We start from the raw sequence: 12,499 nt of genomic DNA, 5'->3' as shown, positions 1-12,499 counted from the left end.
TCTAATGGGACAGAAATACATTATTATTCATGTACTAGTAATCCCTAATATTTTATTCTGAAAGGGGAGGGCTTTTTAATCTCTGCTTAAGAAAATGATCTAGAAAAAAATGCTGTTTCTTTTCCCTTTTAGAAAGATTTCTCAAGATTTAAAAAAAAACCCTAATTTTTTAATGCTGTATTAGTAATTAATAACAATACCAATCCAGGTTTTACCTATTTAAGTTATTAATTTTAAAGGAGGTCTATACAGGAAGCACAGGATACTGTATTTTCCCATCACAGTTTGGTAATCCAATTATAGAAAAGCAATAGTCATTATAATTGAATTACATTTTAAATTTATTAATTAACTAACAGCTTTTAATACTCAATTTAAATGTAATGTTATGGAACAAGTGACTTGTGTTGAAGATATAAAAAGTTGTTCCTAGACTCTTTTACTCACACTCAAAGTAAATATGTTTTATTTATCACACTTTTTAAGTCCATTAAGCCAAAGTAAAACTGACTGGAATAAACACCACCCACTCAGTAGTGCTCACGGTCTCCTCACTACGATGGAACTGTTTTTTCTTTTAGAATGGTACCATGTCACTGCTCAATACTGTGCAGAATAACAGAAAAATGTCAGCTGTGTGTCAACTTTATGTGCTGTTTATTAACATTTTTGTGAATGACAATTCAACAATCTTTCCATATTTACTACAAGGCCTATACATATGTTATAGTCAGTAGAAACTCAAAAGTGGAAATTTCAGACAAACAAACAGCACATTATTTGAATTATACATAAACAGGGCTCCCGCAGACTAAGGGCACAATTGACCCAGATCAGCTTTTCTCTGGTTAAACTGTAAATTCTGTCTATTATTATTAGTCACTTCCTGGAGCAAAAATTCCCAACTGTAGTTTTGTAGAAAAAACTGCGTATACACATGGTAACTTTGATTAACTTTGAAAAAGGGAATAAGGTGTACGGTTTGGCTGATTAGGTCCAATGTATTTCAGGGGAATGTATGTAGGTTTATCAATCACCTCTAAGCCAAGGTAAGGCTGCAAAACGTCCGGAACACGTACAGTTCCTTCCTAAAACAGAAAAAAAAAAAAATTCAATTGAATCTTTGCAATTAACTACAACCATATATATATTAATAAAATAATGATCTTATATTTATGTTTTTAATATTTTTAAATTATCTTTTTTTTTATTTTTTACAATACACATTCAAAATAATTCAAAATAACTACATAAATTCACCCAAAGAACGTCCATTCGTGTTATTGTGATTGTGAATACATGAACAATAAACTAATAAACTAAAAAAAAAACCTTAGATTGTGTGTGAGTGTAAAGAATATTAACATCCTCACTTTTGTTTGATGTGTTTCCAAAATTGCAATAATGGTACGTGGTATAGCACAAGCTGTAGCATTCACCTACAATCAAAACAGACATATTGCTGTTATTATTCCTGGGATTCTCTGTGCAGTTAAAGGTGGGGTCTCCGATTTTTGAAAGCCAATGTTGACATACAAAATCACCAAAACAAACACGTCCCTAACCCAAATGGGTCCCACCCCTGTATTGATAGCTCCGCCCACACATACATACGCAACCCAGGCAACTAATGGAAAAAAACATGTCTTTATCATAGCTGAAGGGAAGAACAATACGTTTGCAGATAAACAAACAAGCAAAAATGACACAAGCATAATCATGCAAAGGACGGCATATATTAGTTCTGTGAAACAAAGCAAAACCAACGTTACTCACCTATCGAGAAGGAAAAAAGCGCAGCATATTCACAGATTGGAGTTTCCAGAGTCAATAACTCCTGAGCTAAACGCTGTTACTTGTAGTAACAGCGTTTAGCTCAGGAGTTATTGAGTCGGGAAACTCCAATCTGTGAATATGCGCCAACTTCCTGCTCCTTCAGTTCTCTCCAGCACTGGAAAGCTGATACTATATTAACACGTCCTACTTCTTGCCTTATTGTAAGCCTTTCTTTGCTTTCTTTCTTTGTTTTTATCCTTCATGTCAATGTTAAAACCGCTTTCTGCTAATGTCACACATGCACACTGAACACTCTCTCCGCACATATTGACAAGACCCGCCCCTTTCTGCTCATTGGCTACACGTTTATTTTGTTTTTGGTTTATTTTTCGGCCCGACTCAGTTTTCTGAAGCATTTCTCAAAAATAGTAGGCCCTACCTTTAAGGTATTTCCATCTATTTCAACAAGGCACCATTCTGAAATAACACAATCCCCCAAAAAATATGGATTGTGTGGATTGTGGTATCTTCACTCCGGCTGTGTGAAGGATGTTTGTAATGTTACTGACTGTTGTTTTTGTCTTTTTTTCTACACTATAGCTATTAATGTTTCTGTCATTATTTGTTGATTTTCTTGGCTGTTCAATGTGTGGTTGTTAGTATAACAACGGCCCCAGGTGTTTTCTATTGGCTATGGCAAATGCTTGTGCAATTGACTTGAAAAAATGGCTTGCTCTTCATTCAATCTGTTCTTCAATTCTTTGCTCTTCATGTCGGTTTATCTTTTTTTTTTTTACAGCATTCAAACACATAACTCAGGGTTTAAACCAAAAATAGGCATTTTTAACTATTTTTGTTATACAATTGAACTATCAGGGAACATGTGTGTACCAAGAAACTCCTGGCCATAGTCCATATAGTTTTCCAAAATATGTGATCACTTGCAAAAAATCTAATCTGTTCAGTGCATACAAAAGAATTGCCTTGCTGTTTCAATTCTTTGGGAGGGGACTGTATATCATGCTAACAACACATTATAAATTATACTGTACACATTTCCAATGATGCAATGGCAGCACAAAAATACAGCACTATAGCCTTCATTCAATTCTCAGCAGAGACAGCAAACAGATTTCACTCACTGTGTGAGCATACTTAAAACTGCCATCACTTCTCTCATATAGAATGTTCAGTCGCCGACTCTGGTAGTCAGTGCAGTTTGATGCACTGGAGATCTAATGAAGAGGTAAGAAACAGTTTAAAACAATTTATGATTTGGGAAAACATTAAGACAGAATAAGACAATTATATGTTCCTTACTTCTTAATACTTTTTATTTAATTATTTATACTCCTTTTAAATTTCTATTCTATTTTACATTCTAATTTTCTATCTTTATTCTGTCTAAAAGAGTAGCCAGACATTATTGTTTGATTCTGAAGTTCTGGAAATCATAAAACATTGAATGAGATTTGTTTATAATTTTTTGGATTAAATAAGGTAATCTTTTAAAATGCAAATCTAAATAAAATCCAGAGTTAAATTTGATGCATCAATTATAATTGTTACTATGTCTTACCTCGCCATAACTTTCACGGCCTGGCATCCAAGCTTCAATGTCATACTTCCTGAAGGCTGGTGCCCCCAGCTCCTGAGTGGGCATATCCAAAACTCTTTGAACAAATAGAAAACCTTATTTAAAACCCATTATAAAATTAAGAAATAACTGCTAAATAACTAGAAATATCACAGTTTTCAGTACAGTGGTATCCGTTCATAGCTTGTTTTTTAGTAATGGGTAACATTAGATAACATCAGCAATGCAAGATTTATATTATATGAATAGGGGAAACTCAGCAAATTTGTGGATAAATACAATTTTCTTTCATTTTGTCCTGGTGTGTTTGTTCTTTATAAATGTAGTTTACCAATTTAAAATGTTTTGCCACCATCTCAGCAACCCCCTGCTTTGAACAGACATTCTTTTCCTCTTACCTACAGAAGACTAGAAAAGCCATGATTTATTTTATATTTAATATTAATATATTAATATTAATACATTTTTCTGTGGCAATATTCTTTAATCATGACTTATTTTACCTCATAGGAAAAATCTCTCATGTTCTCTTCTTAAGATAACAAATGGGTTATTAATTTATAATGCTATGTGATCTTTATAATAACTTCAGTTATCACAATATCATACAAAATACAAGTAATAGTAAATATAAAATACTGTATGTTCAGTAATTCAGGATTTAGATGAACATTTATTCTGTGAAAGAAATAACCAAAGGAAACCTTTAGGCAAATTCATGTCACAACAAATATTCAAATACATACAAAATTACTTTAGAACCTGAAATGGAGGTTAAGCGAAGAGAAAATATCCTTCTGCAACAAAACAAATTCTTCCAACAACTGAGAACTCTCCTGGCCAGTTTCATCAGCTGTTACACCAAACATCTCCACCTGAAAGATGAAATAAAAATGAGCTAGTTCTAAGCTTTTAGATACAACAACAATATTAGAAGGAACAAAACATAACATGTATACCAACATAATCAGCTAACGTTAATCAGCTATTAATGGAGAAGAAAAGAAAACGTTTCCTCCTTTCTGTTCAGTACATTTTACCTTATTAAAGTGATGAACCCTGTAGAGACCCCAGGCTTCTCTGCCTGTATCAGTTTCTGCTCTGTAACATGTGCTACAACACACTGTCCTTTAAAATTAAAACAAAACACATGCAAAAAATAAAAAACAATTTTAATCAAATATGAATCATTCAATTTATTTTGAACAGCATTTTACAGCCAAGTACCATGTTATGAATATCAGGACATAGAGGAAAACATTTCTTACCTTACTGGCAGGTCTTTCAAATTCACAGCATGGTCCATAAAGTAACCTTAAACATGCACCAGGAAAACCATAAATTATTATTATATTATTATTAATGTTATTATTACTAATATTCTAATAATCCAGTGTGTTTTAATGGTCAATTATATATTTTTTAAAACGGCAATTCATTGTTCTTTAAAGTAGGATTAAAAATAGATTTCAGAAACTCTACAGATGTCTACAGATGTTACAAGGTAAAAATGATTATCCATGCAATTTTTTTACACAAAGAGTTTTTCAGTTTTTTACCTGCAACTCCAACTTCTCCTGTCCCAGCAAGATTAAGGTTGGGGAAGCGACTCGGATCTAGAGAGTAAACCTGGGAACGGTGAGCATAAGGCTGCATCCCACAACCTTCCTGAGTAAAGAGACAAGAACCAAAAGGGACACAGAGGCTTTAAAAGTTTGAACACAGAGCCTTATAATAGCAAACTCCAGATGAATTTGAATCATCAGCTATTGTGTGTGGCAGTTCTAGGATTGCGTAATCATCCAGAATCAATAGCCTAAAATAGATAGGTTAATGTATTTTTTATTTCACCAATAATAGTGGATCATACTATCACCTTTGTAGTTGGGAGCTGCTTTCTAGCAGTAATATTTGTGAAAACTCTGTAAAATCTTTAAGCAACTTTTTTACATGGATTTTTAAGTGTTTCTGCTGTAACACACTGTCAACATTAAAGGTAGTGCATTTTTAGAATCCTTTATTCTAAACCAAATGTCTGGGTGGTCAATGTTTTTTTTACTGTTTATCTTCTTCTTTACTTTGAAATGAAGAAGAAGAAGAAGAAGAAGAAGAAGAAAAAACAGCCTTTATTTATTTATCACATACTGTATACACTACAACAAGATGAATTGATCTTCCTTTATCCTACATATCCCAGCTTGTTGGGAAGTTAGAGGTTAGAGGACTGGCCAGGATACAGCATCCCTGGAACAGAGAGGGTTAAGGACCTTGCTCAAGGACCCAACAGTAACAGCCTGGTGGTGCTGGAGTTTGAACCATGACTACTCACAGCCATAACTTTAACCGCAAAGGTAGGTCTGGTAATATAATATTACTTTAAATGTTGCTGGATATCATAGCAAATTATGCAAAATAAAAGTGTTTAACAGCAATTAAATCATTATTTTGCAGAAGATTAATGTATTCTGCAATGGTGGGTACAGGTAAAAATTCATTCTTGACAAAAGAGAATTGTTCAAACAAACACAGTATAAACTGTCAAAAATTAAATACAGTAAAACTATATTTTTTAAGAAAGAGATAAAGAGCTACTTACAAACACAGCTCCTCTCAGCATGTCTGGAACAACCATTGGGATAAACCCCTGAAAGGTACACAAAGTATGTTTCCTATGGTTTAGCATAATTAAAGCTTATTAAGCTTGTTATGCCCAAAAAGTCTACTGGTTCTCCATACTACACAGCAGGTTCCACATATTATATATGTAGAGAGCAATTACAACTACACAATCCATATTAGTTTTTGGTGAGGGTGGCACCTTTTACTTTTTTTTCCCCCCGAGTTGAAAAAAAAGGATGGACCTAATGGACCTAAATTTAATGCAATTACCCACATCCCTCTATTTGTTAGTCACTTTTTATTCTGTTGTCACTGATTTATTTCCCCTTCAACAGATGTTATGGTTTTCTGGCATGTTAAAAATGATATGTATACATTTACATATGAAAGTGCCAGCAGCTCAATGCATTAAAGTTCCTGGTAAGTGTATATATTAATGTATATAAATAAAATATATTTTGTGTTCACATGTATTTTGTACCCACTTGTGCCTTAAAGGTTTTAATTAAGTTGTGGGTAAAAGTTTGTAAGTCAAACTAAATTTTTTTGCCAGGTTTAGAAATGCTAATTTTCTTCATACTTGTGTGAATGAAATACATATATGGCACAGCTGATTAGCATTTAGTAAAATAAAAAAAATTATATATACACACATAGTACCAGAGACAATAGGCACTAGGCACAATTGAACTAGGTGAGGTGAAAAGAAAATGGTTTGAAAACAAGGAAAAACCTTGTATATTTACATAAACATAAAAACCTTGGTTTATCCTCTCTCTAGCTCTCTAAGTTTTTTTATTAAAAATACTCAATTCTTATATTCTGAGTACTTAGCATACATCTTATCACAGGCCACACTGACCCTTTTCTGTAGGAGGTCGAGAGCAAAGTTCTGTAATGCAATCTGTAGCTGTGCTCCTGCTCCCCTCAGATAGTATGACCTGTGACCCGACACATGAGCAAGGCGTCTGAACAAGGGAAAAACAAACAGTACAAGAGGAAAGATGAAAAAGCCCATTCAGAATGTACCCTGTGTTCAGGAAAACACATGCAGCATGAAGGCAACAGGTGAGTTAAGATTTTGTCTGTATATGCAAATTAGGTATCTACTTGCCTACAAACCAATTACGTGGTAAGACATTTTTAAATTTTCCCACACACATCCTACCTACAATTAATTTCTATGTTCGATAAAGAAAAACTTTAACCATGATTTAATTTTTTTTATAATATAATATAAAATACAATATCTCATTATCTCAACATCTCATCATTGTAAAGAAACAAACAAAAAAATAATGCTTAGACAGAAAGTCGTATAAATCAGTGGTGTCTGAACTGAAGATCTTGATCTATATATGCATGATTTTTGCATTCTGCTGCTTCTGTAGGATCGGAAAGATGGATAGAGAAAGAGATGGTGAAAGTACATTACCGTTGTCTAATTAGATCCAAACTTTCTCCAATTTCAAGGTGGCCTTTGACTTTGAATTCAAACTCTGTGATAAATAAAACTTATTTGTAACAAAATCCACAATTAAGGCTTTAAAGGCAAGTGATGTGGTTAGCAAAAACCATTAATTATCCTCTCATATTAAAGCAGACACACTCAAATTATCCTGTTCAATTTAACTATTTAAAGGATACATAACCATTGCTGTATGATTGACTGTGGCGACCCCAATGGGAAAAGCCGAAAATAGAAGAAAGAAGAAATACTTAATTTATACACCTGCTTTATGTCCGACCATTTCAATCACCTTCGCCTTGCTCTCATCTCCAATGGGCTGAAAAAAAAAGACTTATTATATAGATGTCAGTCAGCTTTGAAATAAAATCAGTAATATATATATATATATATATATATATATATATATATATATATATATATATATATATATAGTTGGTATCTTTTTTACTAAAATGTTGGGTTCCTAATTTGAGTTGCAGTTATGAAGCATTTAATGTATGCGTACTCTTTCAGACTTTATCCTGATATACATAGTTCAGTGTGATTGGTGAATAAAAATGCAAATTTCTCTTTTCCTACACCTCTGCTAGTTCCACTGAATGACACAGTAAAAACAATTAAAAGAAAAGTTGGCAAAGGCTCTAACATGATTTATCTTGGTTTAATTTTTTACACAACAAAAATCTGCCATTTAAACATAGTACTCTGCAAAAGTTTTAGGCATGTGAGAGAAAAAAAAAGAGAATTCCAAATCAAATTTAGTATTTGGTATGACCACTCTTTTCCTGCAGCATCAATTCTTCTAGGTACTTGCCCCAGTTTTTGAAGGAACTCAGCAGGGGAACTAACCACTGATCTTTTATGGATGTAGGCTGCCCCTTATCTGCCTCTAATGGGATGTGGTAGCCTAGTGGTTAAGGCTTACCGATCGGATAGTCATGAGTTCGACTCCCAGGTCCACCAAGCTGCCACTGCTGGGCCCCTGAGCAAGGCCCTTAACCCTCAATTGCTCAGCTGTATAAATTGAAGTAAAATGTAAGTCACTCATGGATAAAGGTGTCTGCTAAATGCCATAAATGTAGAATGTAATCTTTGTCTCTTCGTGTAATCCCAGACAGACTCAATGATGTTGAGAGCAAGGGTCTGTGGGGACCAAACCATCACTTTCAGAACTTCTTGTTCTTATCAAGGCCGAAGGCAGTTCTTAATGATATGTTCAAGTTCAAGTTTGTTTATATAGCACATTTACAAACAGCCACACGGCTGACCAAAGTGCTTCACAGTGTGCTTGACATAAAATATATATATATATATATGCTGTATATTTGGGGTCATTGTCAGACTGCAGAATAAATTTGGGGCCAATCAGTTGCCTCCTTGATAATATTGCATTATGGATATGTATCTGCCTGCATTTCTCATCATTGAGAAGATCATTAATCCTGACCAAAGCTCCAACTCCGGTTTGCAGAAATGCAGCACCAAACTTGAAGGAACCGCCACCATGATTCACTGTTGCTTGCAAACAGTCATTATTGTCCCGCTCTCCAGCCCTGCTGCAGCCACATATATTTTAAATTTTTACTCATCAATCCAGAACAGTTCCAATGCGTTCATGCATATTTGAGTTGATTAGACTTACTTCCACAACAGAGATATGGCTTTTTGGCTGCAATTCTTTAATGAAGACTACTCCTGGCTAGACTTCTCCAGACAGTAGATGGGTGTACCTGAGTCCTACTAGTATTATTTAAATATTTAAAAAAAAAAGATTTTTTAAAAATTGTCCCAAGAGATCTAAAACATGGCAAACTTTGGCTTACCCAAGGATCCTATATGGTACAACAAATTAGTTTACAATCTATGTTCGAAATTAAATTGCCTTGTGAACCATAATTATTGAAAGATTTATTTTCAAGACATAGTCTCTTATTCCCCTATGGGAACAAAATTGAGCACAGATGATGCATAATTCTTCACTTAAAGGTTATATACATTTATGCTAAATGCATGCCTCTTTCAAATTTAGGGGAACTTATTTAGGGGTTTCACAGCAAAAGAGATGAATAGTTTTTTTGATCATAATTTGTTTATATTGACTAGAAATGTTATTAATTGACCATTTAAGAAAAGCCTTTAATAAACTAATGGTCTAAATCACTGAATTGTTCTGACCCATTTTACCTAAAATGTATAACCTTATTTGGTAATACCACTAACATCCAGTAACACAGTTTGGGTAGTTTCTCTGGAATTTTATTGTAATATTATAACATCATTTCATGTGAATATGTAAAGCCATAAGTACATATTGTGCACTCAAATTCATACAATTTACTTGAACCTTACCACATCAGGATGTGTTCTGTTGGGGAGCCTCAGAGCTAGACAATAATATTCTTCCTCTATGTCACTCTGTCGTGAATACAGCTGACTCAACCTTACTCTGATCTTTCGGCCTTCTTCTCTCAAAGACTTGTATGCCATATGCTGGAAGGAAGTAGACAGAGATGAACAATAAATTAAAAAAGGCTTCCTTAAAAATTCTAATCATTAAGAACTATTTCATTATATTATTTAGGTAGAAAACAGCCAACTCTGATGCATATGAAGTCAAATACACTTACATCAGACAGGTGTTTTTTATCATGCTCCTCCTAAACAGGAAAATAAAATATTTACATCAAATTACACAGGTAAACAGAAACTGGAAATAATCTGCATGACTTCATTTGTCTTTGTCACTGCATATGGAGAACCAGAGATTTGCAAGTGAGCAACCATTTTAATGTTTTGTCACAGAGTGCTGAACATTATCAACCGTTATGGACTTCTTGTGCCCAGGCAACAATTTGAGATGGTAATCCATTCCTTTATTTCATCTCGATTGGATTACTGTAAAGCTTTACTTTATATTTACTTTATATTGACTTTAGCAAGTCTTCTCTGTCTCGCCTTCAATTGGTCCAAAATGCTGCTACACGTCTTTTGACTGGTTCATGGAAGTATGACCATATAACACCAATTTTGGCCTTACTTCACTGGCTGCCAGTGTATTATAGGGTTATAGGGTGTATTAAAGTGCTTTTATTTGTTTTTAAATCTTTAAATGGTCAGATCCTGGCATACCTTACAGAACTGCTTCACTCCTACAGTCCTGCCTGCTCACTTAGGTCAGCTGATCAATTGCCTCTGGACACCAAAAGGTCAAAGAGACAGGCTGACAGGCACCTACCTACACCAGACAGGCACCTACTGTTTCCTTGTTAAATAAACGGTTGTAAATATAAACACATGTGCAGGTCCTTTGTGGTAATAAGCGCACAAACTTGCCCACTGTGTGTAAACTCTGCTGTCAGATTCACTTTAACACTAATAGAGCTGTAATTATTATTAAGTGACGTGACATACGGCTAAGTATGGTGAACCATACTCAGAATACGTTCTCTGCATTTGACCCATCCAAAGTGCACACACACAGCAGTGAACACACACACATACCGTGAACACACACCCGGAGCAGTGGGCAGCCATTTATGCTGCGGCGCCCGGGGAGCAGTTTGGGGGTTCGGTGCCTTGCTTAAGGGCACCTCAGTCGTGGCCGGCCCGAGACTCGAATCCACAACCTTAGGATTACGAGTCAGACTCTCTAACCATTAGGCCACAACTTGCCCCATTATAAAGTGATGCTCTCGGTACCAGCTGATGTATCTGATGTGCTGCACAATAACTGAATGTCACACTGCAGGTTTTCATGATGGTTTAAAAACAAAACTAAAACTGACCACAAGAGCTCGGACTTGATCACTGATAAGTTTCTTCTGTTCCTCCAACTCGTTTATGTCCTTTTCCAGCTCCTGCAGCTGCTTCCACACTGATATCTAACAAACAAGAGCAAAACTTCAGTTCAGTTTAATGTTATAAATAATATCATAGTTTAATGTGCACTGTAAAACTAATGAGCACATGACATTAAACTGGTCCTTACAATAGCTCGGACATCAGATGGCCCTAAATCTCCTTTTCTATTCTCCAACTCACTGATGACTTGTTCGGTGTGTTTACAGATTGTCCTCATGTCCAGCTGTGGTTTATCACTGTAACCCTCTTTAATATGCTCGAACAAACTGCTCCTGTTCTGCACACGGTCCGAGCCACACGAGCTGAAGCGTCTCTGTGTGTTACAAACATAGTTTCTGACGGTGAAAATGACAAGCGACCGAAATCGTGTGAGAGTTCCTATGGAGGACGCCATTTTACTCCAGTGCACGGCTTCAAAATGGCTGCATCCCAAACTACTTTGGGCACTACATAGTGTGCAAAAGCCATTGACTCATATTCACTTAAACTGAGCCTGTTACCGGAGGTGGTTGCCAAATTCACAGCCTCTACCCGGTTTGAACCGCGCTATGCTGTAAACCGCCTACAACACATTTTCTGACTATTCGAGATAACGTGCATTCGACTCACATAGTAAGTGGAATATGGCCATAAAATACTATTATTTATTCACATAAAGTCAAATACAATTTTAATGTGAATGGACAAAATCTGACAATAATAACTGATATGTGAATTTAATATGATTTATTGCAAAATAATACTATTTTATATTGACATTTAAAAAAGATTACACAAAATAGTGTATTCAGATTATAAGCTATGAAATAAATGTTACTAATAATATAACAGAAGTAGTTGTAGTAGGAAAAAAGTCTGGAGACTGATGGTGTAAATCAGAATCAGGTTTATTGGCCAGTTGTGTTGATGTTGACACACACAAGAAATTTAGTTCCAGCTGTTTGTGACTCTCAAACTTACAGACATTAACACTATACTATAAAAGACAAGACAATACAGACTATACAAGACAATGCAGATGTGATACAATAGACAGTAAGAGTATTAAATATGAATACAGAATGCGACAGATCAGTTATGTACATAAAGTGTGAGACGTACACCAGTAGAGCAAATAACAATATTGTGTAATATTATGCTTTTGTACAATATACAGCAGCAGTTGTGTGTAACAT

At 34.8% G+C, this 12,499-nt stretch overlaps 1 protein-coding gene across 1 annotated transcript; it reads right to left on the bottom strand.

Moving 5' to 3' along the window:
- Nucleotides 1-640: 640 nt before the first annotated feature.
- Nucleotides 641-11,955, bottom strand: sars2 (seryl-tRNA synthetase 2, mitochondrial). The gene is made up of 17 exons (XM_027138885.2): nt 11,934-11,955; nt 11,452-11,795; nt 11,249-11,344; nt 10,091-10,120; nt 9,813-9,953; nt 7,725-7,779; nt 7,428-7,491; nt 6,855-6,960; nt 5,970-6,017; nt 4,933-5,041; nt 4,642-4,687; nt 4,414-4,501; nt 4,136-4,248; nt 3,356-3,449; nt 2,919-3,011; nt 1,374-1,439; nt 641-1,088 (listed from the first exon to the last, which is right to left on the bottom strand). The coding sequence occupies exons 1-17, from the start codon at nt 11,953-11,955 to the stop codon at nt 951-953; spliced, it is 1,653 nt and encodes a 550-aa protein (XP_026994686.2). The 3' UTR covers nt 641-950.
- Nucleotides 11,956-12,499: the final 544 nt, after the last annotated feature.

The sequence above is a fragment of the Tachysurus fulvidraco genome, chromosome 11 (assembly GCF_022655615.1).
Source record: "Tachysurus fulvidraco isolate hzauxx_2018 chromosome 11, HZAU_PFXX_2.0, whole genome shotgun sequence".
Lineage (NCBI taxonomy): Eukaryota > Metazoa > Chordata > Actinopteri > Siluriformes > Bagridae > Tachysurus > Tachysurus fulvidraco.
This window is presented reverse-complemented; position numbering and strand designations above follow the sequence as displayed.